Source organism: Fulmarus glacialis, unplaced genomic scaffold (genome assembly GCF_000690835.1).
Source record: "Fulmarus glacialis isolate BGI_N327 unplaced genomic scaffold, ASM69083v1 scaffold42767, whole genome shotgun sequence".
In the NCBI taxonomy this organism is placed as follows: domain Eukaryota; kingdom Metazoa; phylum Chordata; class Aves; order Procellariiformes; family Procellariidae; genus Fulmarus; species Fulmarus glacialis.
In genome coordinates this window covers 5517-23732 of record NW_009223323.1, presented here as the reverse complement: position 1 = coordinate 23732, position 18216 = coordinate 5517, and the positions used below count along the sequence as shown (strand labels likewise).

Genomic DNA, 18216 nt, shown 5'->3' with positions numbered 1-18216 from the left:
GTATCGTAGCCCAGAGGAAAGCGGGGGGGGGGAATGCACCACCACAGCATGGAGGAAAAAGAGCTTTTACAGAGCGTGGAGGAGAACACTGACCCACACAGGCCCATCGTGGCTTGCTCTCACACTGCCCATTTAGTGCACTTCATACAGTTTGATTTTGTTAAGTCACATTCACAGAATTTGAATCTCCACAAGTGATGGAGAGGCCCGGGGGGAAATACAGTCGTTTCTTTCCTGAACAATGCTCTTCCTGGCATGCCTGATGAATCATGTTTTCTGACACAGAAAAAAAAAAATCCTATTTCAGGGTAAAGACACGTCTCCCTCCATAGCTTTCACAAGTGCAACACAAATATGAAACATAAGGCCTTTCCAACGCTTTAAATTATTTTCATCGTTGATGCCAAAAAACTGGGGTAACGTTGGGTGGTGACGAAACCTATTTATTCTCAAATATTTTTGGCACCGGTGAAAATGGTTGGCAATATTTCAGGAGTCCTGGTGTGGCAGTTCATACCATGGCACCAGATTTACCACTCACCTCCCAACTAATTAAAACTTGTGCCATAAAAAGGGGATTGGGGCTGCCTCTGAGCTGGAAGATTGGAAAACAGAGGAGGAGTAGAAAGCATCATGAAGGAGGCTGGAAGAAAAAGTAACCAGAGTTTTTGCCGTCTCCGTTTCTGACAAAGCCCAACTTGCCTGATGAGCAGGCATTGGAAAGTGTCTGTTCCCAGCCGGGGAGCTGTGACACTCTCCTTGGGAAGGCAGCCAGGTTATTAACTAGTTCTCATTATGAAATAATCCAAGGGGGGCGGGGGGAACTAACCATGAGAACAGATCTTCACTTCAGTAAACTGCGGAGAAGGAGGAAAGGGAGTTCAAAATAGAGTTCAAAATAATCCATTGCATCCAATAGCAGGGAAGGTAATTTTTTGTCACCACCCTATTAGGAGGGTGGATAATAATTGGTTAGATATTACTCTTGAAAAGATTGTATTCTGTGTCTTCCGCTATTTATCACAACGTATCCTGCAATGACATGCAGGTAATGCTCCCAATGTCACAGCCAAGGGCCATCAGGAAAGTGGGGCCGAGGCTGAGCGTGTGCATTTAATGCGGAGTAAAGAATTCAATCGGTGTGAAAAGGTGAAATTCCTCCTTGCAGAAGAAGCAGCCTTTAAACACCACATTTTTTCATGTCAGCCTTTGTGCTGAGTATGTACCTACCACGCCAGGGTTTGCTCCCTGAGACAGCCAAGAGCCACAGCTAACGGTGTGAGCCTTTCCATTAGCTCTGCCCACGCTCCTGCCCCCCACCGCTGTTGAACGGGCTCAAATGTCAGGATGTGAATAAATGATGGTGGGGGTAGGGGTAAAACTACGGGTACAGCTGACACATCACTCCTGCAGCGTTTGGACTTAATCCAGCCTCCGATGAAAAATCTGCTCGAAGAGCAGATAACTGCCATGCAGTTATTTCTCTCTTCCTCAAATGCTTTCTCTCATTTATTTTATTTCTTGCTCTAGTAACCTCTTGTCTTAGCTTTTGACTCTGGTCCAGCCACGTTGGTCACCTGTGAATATTAAAGGGCTGCAGCAAGAGCCCTACGTGATACGAGGGTGAATGGGGTCCTGTCTTTGAGGAGCTGAGGTTGGCTCCTCTCCTGCTCCTTATATATTTCAGCTGTAAAGCAGCGACCTCCCCTTCTTCCAGGGGAGAAAGAGAGCCTGCTCCTCAGACATGTAGCTTTCCGAGATAAAGGCGGTGGGAATTTGGGACACAGCAAACTTTCTTCTCTTTCGCATGCTTCCAAGTGGGTAGTTAGCTCGAGCTTAGCAGAAGTCCTGAAATGGAGTTTGCCTACTTTTCAAGACTTTTGACCACGGTGCCTTGCGCTGTTGTATGCGAAAGCTTCTAAAATCAAAATGATGTGATGAAATATTATTTCATAAAGGAGAACATCACCTCATTTCCCATCACTGTGGGAGGTTTCTTCCAAGATACATATTGTCCTCTGGGGTGGTTCCTTGGGGCAAAATCTGTGTCTGAACATACTGGTGTTGTGGTCTTTACAATGCATGAACTTCACTTTAAGGTCATTAAATTTGTGTATATTTAAGTGATGTTAGCCATGATCGTTCCTACTAGAAAAAAAGTAATTTATAAATAGCTACCATCTGGTGATATCTGGGGTACCAGTTGTTTCCGGACTTACTCTAAGGAAAATGTGGTATCTACGCTATTCTTCTGTAGTATCCTTTCCTGGATAGTGGTTGAATAGCGATAACACCGAATGGGTTAAGAACTCTACAGGACTGCTTCTGGTTCCCTACAGACAGCGTAGCAAAACTGCTGGGAGTGTTCAGAAGCTCTTGGTTTATTATTTTTTAATTTCTTAATGGAAGTGTAGGGTTTGTGGGGATGGCCATGCAAAGCTGGGAGGCTCCACCTCTCACATTTGGATAGTCTGTTTATGTATTTAACCTGCAAATCATTTCTTTAAAAGCAAAACACTGTCATTTAGAAGCAATGTGGCTTTTTCTTGTATGCAAACAACTAAGGAGAAGGAGAGCCTGCTTCTTTTCAGTCTCAGTGCTCCTATATGCCCTATGCTGCCTCCAGCCTTATGGGAGATTCTGTGATTTATTTTCAAGGAGTGGTGTGTTTAAATGTGCAGGTTATCAAAGATATGAGTTATACATATGAAAATACATCATCAGTTTTTTTCTAAAAGTTTCCACTGCTCTGCAGTAAGTAAATACACTTTCAGTAGAGGCTGTTCTCCTGTGGTTTGACAAAATTATATTGTAGAACAAGGACCAGCTTTTGACATTGGTTTTTTTGGGTTTTTTTGAAAACAAACTGTAAAGTGGTGCTTAAATTGGTACCACACGTAGCATTTCCTGAATCAGATAAAACTTATAATGGCAACATCTTTGGTAAGCTAGAAAATAAGTAGAGCTTAGCGTTTGGATTCTCTCACTTGTTGCTGATCACTCTTTTGTAAATATTTGAATTATCAAGATTATCATGTTTCTTCCAGCTGTTAACAATAAAAGAGCATCCAAGCTTTTAGGGTAACACGTAGTAACAAGCCCGTGCCTGGACCAAGATGAGCACAGAGCACCGGTACCTCTGGGACAGGGCAGCGTGCCCCCCAGTCAACCGGCACCTACCCCAAAGCAGGTTGGCAGGGCTCCCTGCCACTTGCGGGACGTCATGGCAGAAAACAGGATACAGCATGTGTTAGAATAAATTAAAACGAGTGACCAAAACCTTCCGAATGATAGTTGAGAGGAAAACGGTAGCCAGGATTATGCTTTCTAGTTCAGCCCATTTTATGTAATACTCAGCTGCAGAATAAGCTTCAGCAGTGACCTGGTTTAGAAGACAAATACTTAAAAGTCAGTTCCTGTAAATACAGTTGTTGTCACCTGCTTCAGTTAAGTACAGCTACGCTGAAAATTTCAACCCAGGCAGTCCTAGATGCTGAAGGGACTAATGAGAACGACCAGAGCAGCATGTGTAATTCTTACTCTGCTCAGCAGCTTATGAAACAGAAGTAAACGGATGACCTGGCATGAACCGTTGCCCGAGACAGCCTGTAAAAATTCATCTCGCTTCATTATTGATGACCTCTTTTTAAGTGAAATGTTTGCCTACAACCAAGAACTCTGGAGAAGCACAGGGAACCAAAGAACCATTTAAAGCAATGCATTTGTTTGCCGCCCCTAGGAGATATTCACTAGGATTTTAAATAAGCACCTGACTTAAAAGAATAATAATCACGTGATTAAATTATTTATACTTGAAACCAACTTGCAGATGCTTTTTTCTGCTAAAAAATACATGATGTCTGAAGGCTTCAGAGACTTAAAACACAGATTGCGTGTCTAAGGATGTTTTGCAAATCTTATTTAATCGCAATAAAAGACATGGTAATAAACCAGCATCTTTTTTATTTAAAAAAAGACATCCAGTTGCAAGTTGAATACTGCTGATGCCCAGTACAGTCTTGTAGTCAGATGCATGGCTTTCAGATCAGGTTTTCGTGTGTCTAGAACCAAAAGAAGAGACCGGGATCTCTGAAGTTGCAGGTATCTCTGTTGTGATGCTTCAGTCACACTTTCAGGAGCTCAGGAGGCAGAAGGATTCACGGGGGGGGTTCTGTTGTTGTTCTGAGCCGGGCTCTGGCAGGCTTGAAGTGAACAGACACCTACCCCCCCAATGCAGATCTACACATCCAGCTCTTGGCACCCAACAATGTGATCAAGCTTGAAGTATTTTTTCAAAATTTTCCCAAAACCTGTGTCTTGCAAAGTCCATTGGAATCTGTAGTTGACAAGTCATCGCCTGGTGAGTGTTCCCTACCCTACTGCTCTGGATCCAGTTAGTTCCACAAGCCGCTGGGAGATGGGATATACAAGCCGTGGTAGTTTCTGTTGGACAACAGCTTAGCAGTAAAGATGCTATAAGAACAGCTATTATATTTTTCAGGTGAAACCTACTGTAACAGCTTGTTTGCTTGAGCGACCTGAAAAATTATGGTCCAATAACGAGGGGAATAAAACAGGAAAAGACCTGGTGTGTCTGTACTGCAACCTCCTCTGACTGCTTTCAAGTGTTTCAGTGCAAGTCAAACACAATCATGCTCGTAAGAGGGGGCTGTGGCAGTTAGGAGCACAAGAATGGAAAGATATACATTCAAAATTGGGCCAAATCACCCCCAAGTATAAATACGGTAAACATCAGCAGAGCCTGCATCTGCCTTTAGGGTAGTAAGGATAAGTCAAAAAGTGAGAGGATTAGCTAAGTGCTAGAAACACATTTCTTCCTATTTTTATGTCTTGCTTAAAAAACTAGAAAGGTACAAACCTGGCAACGAAAAATATCTAATATTCATACCGAAGTTAAAAATAATTATCTTTTGGATGGGTTATGTATTTAGGACAACACAAAGCAACTACTTCAGACATCTAGCTTGGGTACAGAGTTTCCTCTACAGAAGAGAGGTAGATGCCTCCAGAGAGCCTCTCCAGACTGAATCAGATGCACAGACGGGCAAATACTCCAGTAAGCAAAAAGGTGAAAGGTGACAAAGGTGGTACATTCAAGAATCTTATCAAAATTACTGCCTGATGTTGAGCCACAGATAAATTTCATGCTTGGAAGGGCTCTGCCTACAGTCACCTATTTTCTCCAAAAGAAAGGTTTTTAAGGTTTTCAGCTATTTGGCCAGTCAATTCACTACACTACAGCATCGAAACTGCGATAGCACAAGTATGTAGGAATAGTCCTTCAACAGTTCGCTGGTTTGTAGAAAATAAATAAGGAAAATTGTCCTGAGTACCTCATTCAGAACTTGTTCTGAGCTACATTTAAATTAGTACAACATGCACAATTAAAACCATTGCTTGCTAGACACTGGTTAAATATGTGTTAAGTTGGAAATGAAGCAACAAAAGACGAATTAAAAAATAAAAAAGAATGTATATTCCATTAATCACATAAGTTTCTGATTTGTTTTCTCTTAGCAAACCTTACAGCACACGTAAAGAAGATGGTACATCAATAGGCCTTGAGACGTAACTAAAGAGAAATGTGATCAATAAAAATTGTAAATGAGATGAGACATGGAAGTCAAACTTCTATTAATATGTGCAAGAGAGCATTTAAAAATGAACGGTAAGGAAATGTATTAGTACAAATCTACATCTACAAGTAAGCACACTCTAGAAAACTAGGATTTTTCTGATTGCAGATGTGATACTTCGGAAATAAAAAGACTGAAATGTTTTTGTTGTAGAAATGTTTATAACCTGCAGCATTACTAGCAATAGTGTAATTAAAAAGAAGTGTCAGTCCCTGAGCCAGCAGGTAAGAACCTAGAAGATATTTATATCTCTATATATATTTAAACATAAAAATTAAAAAATTAGTGATGCTTTTAGCCATAACTCGTAAGAGTAACACAACTGCAGCAATCAACCTTGGGAAAAGAAGAGGGAAAAGTAAGTTATAGAGGGATAAACTTCTTTCAGTTTGCTACTTGAATTGCTGACAGCTGCTTAGTATCAGTTTAGCAGGTAAAATTCACCCTGTATCCTCTAGTTTTCCAGTTGGGCCTAGAAAAGGTAGCACTTCTAACAGGGTTGTCAGAAATATATATAATGCACAGAATATGGAGTATAGAGGTTAATAGTAAGAAACTATTAGCAATTAGGTTATTTGTGTCTGTGCACAAAGGAGAAGGAACTTTTAAGTGTGGTCCAGAGGTGAAGAAACAGGACAAACGACTACCTGTGAGCAAAGCTGGAGAAAAGATAGCCTACTGTTTCTGTTTGTCTCATCTTTTTTTAGCTAGTGTGGAGAAAAAAAAAACAAGGCACAGCTGTCTTTGCACACTGCAAAGGAATACCACTGCTGTGCTATGGAGTACCAGTAGGTCTGGTGCCAAGCGAGTGAAATAAAAGACAACGTCACCATGCCAGAACTGAAGACCTCCCATTTCTTACCACGCTGGAAATGACAAATTGCCACAAAAACAAAAGGCATGGAAAATGGGAAGCCCTGTGAAGTGCCACCAGTTGATATTACCTCGTTTGATGAGCTTATGCCACTTCTCTGAAAAACAATTAGTTTCTACAGAAATTGAAATGCCAATATTTCAGAAAAACAATGTCCTTGGGTCAAAATCAGCCTTTCCTTAGATGCCGAACAGTTTAAATATTAATACATTGGAAAATTTTAGGTGCACAAATGTGTTGGTTGTTGGAAACTTGAGAAAGCTGCTCGGTATGTCCAGCTTCTTCAGATTACTTTTTTTCCCTCACTGTGTCCAAATGTAACTGGCTGAAGTGCAAATGGCATCTGCGGAAGAATGAATGCTTCAGGTCTCTGAAATAGAAAACAAAGATATTGAGATGTTAGCGATACAGGAATTATACTAAATGGCAAATTTGCCTTAAAGGGGGAATTAAGTTTTCTTTGGAAAAGTGTGCATAACAGTGAAGGATAAGCCAGAAAATGGTGGCCACTCACTTCTCTTCAGGCTTTGAGGATATTGTGGCAGCAGACTGAAAAAGACTTATTTTTCAAGTTACGTTCAGATGACCAGGTGTTTTTAGCAAGGACCATAGCTACAAACAAGCAAACAACAGATACAGTGTTCCAAAGCAATGAAGAACTTCCACATTTAACAAGTGTGGAGCAAAAAACCACAGGTCCCAGACATTTGGCCATTCTATTGAGAAACTGCATGTGTGAGAAGCATAAAGACAGGGTCACACAGCTGCTGGTTTTGTACACATGTAAACTTGCTTTAACAGCCTTTGGTCTTGCCTCTACCTGAGGTTACATAAAACAGCTACTGTTTCTCTTTTATTGAGGCACTGCAAGTTTATTAAACCAATTTCAGCAGTAGATACCAATCACGTTTATGTATTTGAACAAATACTCTGGCTATGCATAGCTATATGCGATATATGACATACAGCTGTATGAGCTAGTTCCATCCACTAGGCAGAATTGTGCTTCATGCTCTCATGATGATCTCACACAAGTTACATGTTTCTCACTTAAGACCTAGCTTTCTTACTAAAGATTCCACAATCCTAGTCATAATTAAGCCACAAAACCCTTTGGGTTGACAGTTTATGGAGAGCAGAAGGAACAGTAGAGGAGCAACTCCAACACAAATGCTGTGAAGAGCCCCTTCTTGCCAGATGGTGCCAGCTAAGCAGTAAGACATTGCACAAAACCACTGATGCTTCCATAAGACTTAACCACATATGTGTGTGAAGGAAGGGGAAAGGAGACAAAGTCCATGGACAGGTGGGAGAAATTTGCAGGGGGATGCACTTTACATGTTTAAAGAGCTAAGGCATAGCAATGTACAGAAGCCAGCTTGGCACGTTCAGTGCTGCCCAGAGCTGAATTGGCTTGTAACACACAAAACAGATGTCCTGCAAACTCTGTAACAGCTGCAGCGTTCTTCAAAGCACTTCAGTATTGAGTTCTGCTGTAGAGAAATACAGCAGTCGTGTTTAGGAAACACTGCAGAAGCAGCATCTCCTAAAAGCCAGCGAGAGATCGAAAAGGGAGCAGAGCTGGACTGGTACTGGGGAGAATCAGTGAGGCACCTCATTACAGAACGCGGTACTAGTAGAGAAATAGCAGATGAAACGTGGGTGAGCTCAGCCATCCCATATCCTGGTAAGGCAAGGTGTGTGATACCTATCTTCTGGCTATTAGCTGACTTCTCAATATACCACTATATTAAGGCACTAACTGGCTTGGGATTGGATTGTCAATTCATCTTCCTCGCTACTCAGCATACATCAGTGTGGTAAGCAAAAACTGCTTCTCCTCTCTTCCCTCTCAAGTTTTTCTTTCACTGTATCAAAGAGGGGCTGGGATTCTGGTATGTCACCTTGTCCATTCTTTGAATTTCTTGATGCGTATTTAAGATTCTTGTGTCTGCCTCTGTTCTTGACCATTGTGCATGTTTTTTCCTGTGAAGAAAGCTAAAATTCAAATAATGCTTCATTCGGTTCTCTTGGCTTTGCCAGCGCCATTTTGTGGTTAGTGTTTCAGTATTGTTTTAACACATACTGCTGAGATGGACGTTCTACCTATAATTCTGATAGTATCTCAGATAATCTATGTGCTCTTTGCTGCTAAAATTAAATATTTATTAGTTTATTTGTAGAGACTATGGCCAGAAAATACAATAAACCTATCTTGTTTCACTGTCAATTTCACAGGTTTTGGTTAAAGCAGACGATTCTGCCCACACCCCAAAATAAATTAATTTCATTCTTCATCTTCCTAGTAATTTGTTGCACTGATTTCTCCCCATGCTGTTTAGAGTCCTGATAGGTTTTGGTCTGGTTTCCATTCTTGTTAGAGATTTCTGTTGCGCCATTCATCTTCAGATTAGGGGTTTAAAGGCCTTGTATCTTCTTTTTCATGGAGAAAAGGTTTCATCTAGACCTCAAACTCAAACCGATAATGTTATATGTATGGGCTGTCTGCATAGTAGCCAGTGTACCGTGGCTTACCAGGAAAGTCAAGTAATTCCTTCTTTAGCAGGTCTTCTGAACATGATTTGAGATTTGGAAGATAAAGAGCCAGAGCAATGTTGGCACACACAGACTTAGCAGTGCTATTTTAAAGGCAGATGTTGGACTGTAGTGCTTCTTGGGCTACAAGCCTACAATTGAGGTTCATCTCCTCCCAAATTGTTCATCATAGCTATGATGCTAGGAAGATACCCATTTTGATTCCCGCAATTCCTATATTTATCCTTCTGTGTAAGTACATAACAAACTTTAAAATGCAGGTAGCGCAAACAATACTGTTCTAAATGACTGCACATACCAAGTAAAGTGATAGTGCACGTCTTTGCAGGCTGAGTCTCCCACAAAGCAAAAGCCCTGCAGCTTGGGAGGACAGAAAAGCCACGCTATCTGTGTAGGAACTGAAGGGCTCCAATGATGTGTAGTATTATATGTTGGATTTAATAGCCCTAGTTACTTGGATAAAGATTAAGTCTTCAGTGTTCATAACAGACTAGATGCAGCATACTGCAAACTTTTCTTAAAAAAAGAAGAGGCATTTGGAGGAAGCAAACCAGTATTATTTCCTTTCTTGGTTTAGTCAGCAACGAGGAAAAGGAGTGGCTAAGCCAGACGGACAATCTTTACATTTCCTATGCGTGACACACGCAAGGGGCCCCTGACAAAGCAAGATGCTACCATCAACTTTTGAGGTCTACATTTACAAATACACTGTAATAACTTAGCAGTTCCTCGTAGCTTCTGATTTTGCAGTAGTCTGAAGTAAACCCATTTATCTGCGAAGGCTAGAACTGTATAGATGAGCTCATGGCTATTTTTAAAGCTATGCCCTAGTGTGCACTGCATTCTTGTATGCTATGCCCTACTACCCTATGGTGCAGAGAGACCACACTCACCTTCTACTTACTGTCTTGATGCTGGCTCAGCAACTGGCTTCTGCACTCCGAAGGCAGTGATAAAAATATTCACAACTACTATAATGAATACTAGTCCAGTTGCAAGGTTGTTGAGGAAATCCAGCTTTCCATGTTTTGCAGGGTTGTTAAGGTCATATTTTACTTCAAAGAGAAAGGAAAAAAAAAGTTTTAATTATATGTGTATTTCAAAATCCAGAATAAAAGCCTTCACTACTCATGTAGTTCAAGAATTGCTCTTACACTGACCTATTTGCATCAGTCATACTTGAAAGGGAAGTAAGATTCTGCAGTGTCAGTAAAAGTGCTGAGGAGAAGATCTTTAACCACAAGGAGCCTATTAGCTTCCAGTAATTAGCATCTAATCTCTGTGGATGCACATGGGAAGTAATGGATACACAAACATTACTAGAAATCTTCTGAGATCCTCATCTTTTGAAACCTGGTTTTGCTGCAGACTTTAAGCATTTAAAAATTATTTCAGTCTTGAATACATGAAGCTTGAAGCTCTGACAGGATGGAATGAAGTTAAATTTCCTACTGTTAAAACGCTACGGGTTCTTCGCAGACAGCCCAATCTCTTTACCAATGATGGATTTTTTTTTTGTACTGGTGCCCTTCCCCAGCTGTACTCCCTGATTTTGCACTGATTCTGTTTTTAGAAAGCAAGGGCATTATATCGGTTTAACAGAGGAAGATTTCAAAGCAGTGTGGCTGCAGTCCTTTTCACAGAGAGCATCAGCTGTGTAAACATCTTCTTTTGTTTCTTGCAGTTGTTCTTTGGTTGAACTGCTAATGGGAGTGAGGGAGGAACACACAAGGCAGATAGCATTAATTTAGTTTAAGCTTTGATTCCAGGCCTTGTGAAAACATATGAGTTACATTGGACTGATAATAGACTTGATGATAGAGTAAAGCATGTGCTTGTATAGGACAGTAAGAAGTCTGGGGGTGCTTGCCTGGCATCATGCAGAAACCCAAGATTTTCCTGTCTCTGTTCTCCTGGAGTAAGGGCTCTGCAACTCAGACCCTCTGCTAAATTTTTTTTATGCTGGTGGAATGAGTGAAGATGAATTCTGGAGAGTGTTTTGAGAATGTTTTTTGTCTATTAAGACTCTTAGTTCTTAAATGCGTAGATCACTGGAGCTTGTATGTGCATGTACAGGACACGTGAGAGAAAGTTTATACCTGACAAGTTTTTATAGCAGCATAAATAACTTTGAGCTCCTTCTGATAGGCACATACATAGACGTGTAGCTTACGACTCTACTGCATGAGATGATAAACTTTGTTATTTGCTTTTAACATAATGACCTTGTCAATACTCCAGAACTTAACCACAGAACCAAGACTCGCTTGTTGAAGCAGTTAAGTAGAAGTGGTGGAAAACACACTCATGATGCTGAAGTATTAAAAGCCAGGTTCACTTGGTGTCCCTAATTAGGAAGTCTAATGCTGTTTTGGTTTCAAGGAATTTTGGGCGCTTGTTCAAGTCCTGTTTGCTAAAGCAGTATAGTCAAACATCACAGGCCAGTCAAAGCACTGAAGAAAAGCGTGGGGAACTATCTGAAAAGCTTAAGCTACTGCACACCTGTGTAGGCATGAAATAACTCAAGCTCAGCAGTACTTAACCCTGAAAATGAGTTTATACATGTCTGTAAAGCATCTGGAGCTACGTGGATGCTTGCATCCCAACAGTACCTGGAAGGACTCTAGTACTGCTGTGTGAATGAAGCGGAATAAATGGAATGGAATAATTAATCCTGGAGTATGGAAGGAAAGCATTTCAGATGGCTGCTTTAAAAAAGAAAAGGCAATAATGGCCTAACATGTTTTGTAAGTTAAAAGAAATCACGCTCAAAGGAGAATTGACACTTTCAGAGCCATCCCTTTGTCCAAATAAGGGTCAGAGAAGGCAAGTATTGCTTGTCAGTTTAGGCGGTGCTCTAAATTTTGAACTAGAATTGCAGTAATCCTATCTTTGTGATTATAGCGCTTAAGATGAGGTTGTTTGTGAAAATGTTCTTAAGAACAGTTACCCTTTAAGTATTTTATTATAGTGGGATTAGATTACTATGATTTCATGCCACTTAAACTATTTCAGGACATTCTTTGCTTTTCTTCCAAAAAGTTAATATTACCAAATCACTTTCAAGGACAAGTTTGCTGAACATTTTTCAAAATGTTTTTGTGAAAGGCTCTTTTGAAGGAGGAAAAGCTTTTAATCCCTAGTGGAGAACTGTGAGAACTGGTAACTCCTGGGATAAAACTCAAGGAAAGAAACTAGATGGTTGCATGTTGCATTGTTTGGACTTGTGAGAGCCTGCAAGAGGCAGAATTTTTTGGCTCTGCAGAAAGGCAAACTGTTCCTGCAGGCCAAAACTACCAAATACACATTGTGAAAAGCAAGTTCTTGCTATGATGCCTGTATCTTTGTACCTTCATATCCCATCTCCTATCTGCTGTACTTTTGACCTCAGCATGACAGCATCACTCCACCAGCGTACCACTAGAAGCCGAGGGCTTTGTCACCCTCGGTACACCAAACCTACAGCCACTGCTGACCGCAGAGCGCAGGCTGAACTCCTGATGAATCCCACTGTTTGCTAAGTGGTCTGTGAACTCTACCTCAGCCCAGCTTCGGAGTTGGGGCTGCTGGGTACTCTCTTTACTCTCAATGTGACAAAGATAAAAATTACAGAGATGGAAGCCACTTCGGCAATGTCTGGCAGAAACAAGCATTAAAAAGCAATGTCTCAGCATATATTGAGAAATTATTGCCCAACAAAAAACAGGGAACTTGTTCACAGCCTCAAAGCCTGCTTAACTGAAACAACCACCGGGGAGATGGCTTCAACAAAGAAACATATAAGTGCTTTGCTGATTTTTCCATGACTCTCTTCCCACATTCCCCAGTATCCTCAGGTTGCTTCTTCCAATCCCTTTCTGGAATCTCCTCTGAGCCAGGACTTGGTTTTTGCTCTTGTACCAACTCTACCAAATGCAGAGACAGCGGCATTCTATCTCTTTTGTACGAAAGAAAAAAGCTTTGTCAGCTGCATATCAGTATTACAAGCCTTATGTATCTGGTTTCGTAGGAACTACCTCCTTGAACAGAAAGTTGTTTCTCCAGTTGTGCTAAAACCCAGAACATTGAAAGACTAACGGAGATGCCAAAGGTGGCACCTATAACTTAGTAAATGCCATGTGTGAACTCTGGCTATCACCTTCAAGGCTTTTCATTTACGGTAGACTTAAGATCTGTCATATAGCACCCATTAATTTAAAGGGAAAGATTTGAAAAAAGTCATGAGAATAAATTGTATCACTAGCAAAAGAAGTGATCCATAGCTGTTTCCAACCAGTGAAAGCATCATTTATTTCAGAGAATAACTGGGTTCAACTGATGCTGAAACCTAAACATTTCCTCTGATTTCCACAGGTATCTTTGATCGACTCTCCAAAGTTATGGTCTAGTGTTTTGGGTGCTGCTAATGAATGTCGCAGGTTTTCAGCAACTTTGCAAAGTGCCACTGGATTCTTTTTGCATTTTGCCTTGCAAAACCACGGGGGAAAATATGACAGTAGGTTAAGATAGCAAAGAGAAGACTTGTTTAAGGTCAAAACAGAAAACTCAGATTTCCAGAAGAGTGCTGTCTCTCCACTCTCTGGGGAGTTTTAGTTGGGCTTTTTTGGGTAATTCATGTTCACTTAGTGATGACATTTTTTTAGAAATTAGCCTGGTTCTATAGCTACTTAGATCAATATTCTGCCTTACAGAATAAGGCAGAGGATGTAGGACATATGTGTGCTACTAATCTAGCAATACTAACTTAAAATGCCTAATTTTTAGTGGTAAGTACTAGCTCTTGTGCCTCACTGTCCTGGCTCCGGCTGGGACAGAGTTATCTTTCTTCCCAGTAGCTTGGGGGGTGTGCTGTGTTTTGGGTTTGGTATGAGAGGAGCGTTGATGGGCCATTGATGCTTTGGTTGTTGCTGGGTGGTGCCTGCACCTCAGCCTTCTTGTTTCTATTTTCGGCCTCCCATGGCCTGCCACGTGCAGGGCAAGCTGTGGGGGGTGGAGCACAGCCGGGGCGGTTGACCCAGCTGGCCAATGGGGTATTCTATACCATGTTACATCATGCTCAGTATAAAAACCGGGGGGGGAGGGGCCTCACCCCCCGTTCGTGACAAGCGGTCGGTGAGCAGTTGCATTGTGCATTGCCTGCTTTGTATATTCTGTTATTGTTGTTGTTCTCATTATTACTGTTCTACTTCGTTTTATTTCAATTATTAAACTGTTTTTATCTCAACCCGGGAGTTTTCCTACTTGTGCCCTCCCGATTCTCTCCCCCATCCCACCGGGGGGCGGGGAGGGGGTGAGCGAGCGGCTGCGTGGGGTTTATTTGCTGGCTGGGGTTAAACCACGACACTCACAGCATTGTACCTATTAATACTTAATAGTGGAACCTCTATTTTTGAGAACAGCAAAGATGTAGCATTGAAATTCTAGGAATGTGAAGGTCTGTAATTCAACAAATAAGACAGAAAGGGGAGAGGGGGGAAGGCAAGGAGCAGGGAAATAATTCTACAGCTGTCTCATTAAATGTGTCCAAAGCATGCAATAACACAACTCCTACTTGAACTCATTCTCTTCAAATGATTTCTAGCATATGTTAAAGGTATTGTATCACATTTCTTTGGTAGAAAGTAGAAAAGCTTTCCCTAGCGATAAGCAGATTTCAAGACAATCTATTTGTAGTCCCAGGATGCTACTCGGACTGTGTTTTCATATTATACGTTTTTTCAAATTTTTTGACTGAAGTTATAGTATGTGGATAATAGATGCGGTATGTTCTTATGGTGAAATCTTGCTCCAAGTAGCCTATTTTTCTTTTTAACTTTAATTTCAGTGTAACACAGATTTGAAAATTAACATTAACACCTTCATTTCTACCATTCCCCACCTAGAGATTTAGGATGCTTTGAATAATTCCCTAAATTTAAAACTAAGGAGTTTTTTTCATTATTGTTAAGCCTTTGCTATCAAACCTTTGATTTGATTGCAGAAACACAACCAAATTGAAGGCAACATGCCACACCAACATGAAGATGGACCTTTCAACTTTCACTTCTGTTTTGGAGTTCTACATTCAGAATATATTCTTATAATATTACTTATGATATGACTGATATGGAACAAATACATTTCAGTCATAAGATTAAGTAACAGGTCTTGCCAGAAACAGTATTATGAAACTGGGCAGGCTGCATGATCGTATCTGGCCTATTAATGTTTCTTTTACAGTATTTCATCATTTTCCTTCCTCCTCAGGCCTTCTGAAAAGAAAAATATTCATACTCTGGGCAAATGAGTATGAGGAAGTTGATCAAAATTGAAGATTCCACATAAAGCTGCCTTTACTCCTTTTGTTACAATATTTCTATGGTCTTAAGAGAAAACTTTCTGAGGTGAAGACTTTCAAATATAACAGCTTTTAAAAAATAAATGGGGAGTCTATATACCATCTTATATACCATCTTACATACCATCTTACAGGCAGCATCCTATAAGAAAAATACGTGTCAATGGTTCTTGCTGTTGCTACATACCAAGGAATATCAGGAGCACTCCCACCATAACTTGCAGTGTGAGCGACAGGCTGATAAGAATGATAAGTGGGATGTAGAAGGAAAAAGAAGGTCCTTGCTCCATCACGGCTTTCAGCTGGGATGCATTGGCCATCAGCAGGGCAATGTCCAACATGCTCTCCGCAGCGCTCTTCTTATTTGCATAATGGTTGATATTCATAGGTGCATTTCTTTGAAACCACTGTGATGTTCTGTGCTAAAATTGGGAGAGAGGAAAAAGATTATTCACATCTCTCTTAATTGGTGTAGTGAGCGAGAGATCGCTTGGCCCATCAATTGATTTCTGTAATCATACTGACAGAGCAATAGCGGTACTGAGACTGTCAGTGCATCTTTTTCACTGTTACCACTGTCCTCCATCTGACAAGAGAGCAGTAAATACTGTCTGCACTGCACTTTGGCAGATACACTTTTTCCAGCTTGTAGGATCAGTCTAAACAATCAGTATGTTTCTACCCTGGGAAAAGGAAAGATTGAAAAAGCTGAAAAGTTTGCACTGAGAAAAGTTGGGAGGGAAAAAAAACTGCAAAACAATCAAGCAAACAACAGATTGTTGTAACCAATTTACTCCTAAAGGCATACTTCAACATACAAATACTTATTAAATTCACCCTCTGTCATCACACATCTACATAGTTCCTTAATTACTCATGAGTCTTATTTTGAGGATTTCTGTGGAAGTTGGCCACTGTACGAGCTTTGCTTGACCTCTTCCCCTGCTGCTTCTTACTCTGCCACTGTCCAGGTCCATCCATACACAGTGAACTGTTTTTGCACTTAAATATCATATGATCTGTGGTTGCCAAGCACTGCCCAATTACAAGGAAAACTTTTTTTTCCATTTTTGCACCAGCAGGTAGTGTGTTTTTTTTTTAAATTCCCCTGCAAACAAACAGGAAAATAAAAACCAGCTGCAGGGCAAAAGCAGAGCTAGTTAACCCCAGCGGGATGAATAAAATGAGTGTTTCCTGATGACGATTCATGAGACCCAACTTGAAATCTGACAACTCGTCTCCCAGAGGTGCCTATTTCTCAGACTAGATGCAACTTAGGGTAACTAGGTTAGACTTAGATGCCTAATTCCGTGATGAAGAAAGAGTAAGTAACTCTCTTTTCTGCAGTCTCTGAACAGGTTAGAAACTTCATTCTCCCTGCTCTTACTTCTAGACTTTATTTTCAAATATAATATGCAAATATATTAAGAGTCAGCTTATTCTAGCTCACTTCTTTAAACCCGCTTCTTAGAGACCTTTTTACTGCACAAATGTGTTCCCGCTTGCCAGCAAATACTGTGAGGGAAGTCTCGCTTTGAAGGTTAGTTCAAATATAGAAAACGCCCTCTAATTACTCTCTTCGGCAGCACTCATAACTATCAAATTTCCAACTCCGAAGCCAGGTTTGCCACTGTCCAGACCTAAAAGTGTCCTTTTAAATAGGACAGATATTGATGCATATGGCAAACACATTGCCAGTTTTTCCAGGGCATTCAAATACCAAACTTGACCTATTTTCACCAGACATGTTGTAATCAACCATAGTCTAAATATTTTACTGAGTGAAAAATGTCATGGGGCAGGAGCAGACTTTTCTTCTGCAAAGAGAAAGAAGCCATGGAATCGTAGCTTCACGCAGACGGTTTCTTTACTGAGACCAAGCTCCCAGGAAGAAAATGGCTCTGAGGCAGATACTGACTTTAGTCAGGAAGAGCTCAATACTAATTTGGTTTTGTCTATATCCCACAACCTAAAAATGCAGTTTGGCTGAGGAATCTGTCCACATTTGTCACCTTTTCTCTCCGCAAGAAGAGCCTCCTCTTCCCACCCCTCTGCCCCATTAAACCATTATAGCATTTGGATGCTTCAGAAAAAAGCTGTGTAATTCTAGTATACCGTCTACCAGCAGCACTAAACCAGGTGTGGATGTTCATTTCCTTACGGAAAGCAGCACAGAATATATGCTGGCAGCACTCAGTAGAAAAATCCAGACTAACATTTTTCACTGTTTATTGTACACTGAAAAGCTAAACAAACACATTTAGCTCTTGGCTGCTTAACATTAGCAGTGTAAGAGGGGATGGGGAACTGCGTATGTAATATCAGAATTCAATTTCTGGGCATGAATTTAAAAAAACCTCTTCTCAGTAGACTGTAGAAATAATATGATCTATTTTGTCACAAGTTCATAATAAAGGAAGTTTTTTCCTATGTCTAGTAGCTAATTAACTCCTTCCTGCCAAAAATACTGACTTTGAAATATCTATTGGGTCTATGAGGCTGCAGTGTGTAACACAAGCAAAGCTACACGGGTAGCTGTGACTCATTTCTTAATCCTGATGGAAGGGGACTGCAGTGAAAACATGACGACCGGTTTCTTTGTTTTCACTCGATGTAGGAATGTGATCATGTTTGACATGGCTTTTTTTTTTTTAACTATACAGTTGAAGGCAACTGCCAAAAGTACTGAAACAAATGCAGTCAGTACTACGGCAGCAATTTTTAAGATCAGACTAAGTGTTACACAGCAATATATAGACAGGCAATGAAAGAAGAGCTGTTACCTTAACCTC

The 18216-nt window shown here is 40.7% G+C and overlaps 1 protein-coding gene across 1 annotated transcript; it reads right to left on the bottom strand.

Moving 5' to 3' along the window:
- Window positions 1-9987: 9987 nt before the first annotated feature.
- Window positions 9988-15846, bottom strand: NINJ1 (ninjurin 1; the record flags this gene model as incomplete). Its single annotated transcript, XM_009581767.1, has 2 exons — window positions 9988-10142; window positions 15612-15846. Coding segments are annotated over 2 exons (390 nt in total), but the record flags the coding sequence as incomplete, so codon positions are not given.
- Window positions 15847-18216: the final 2370 nt, after the last annotated feature.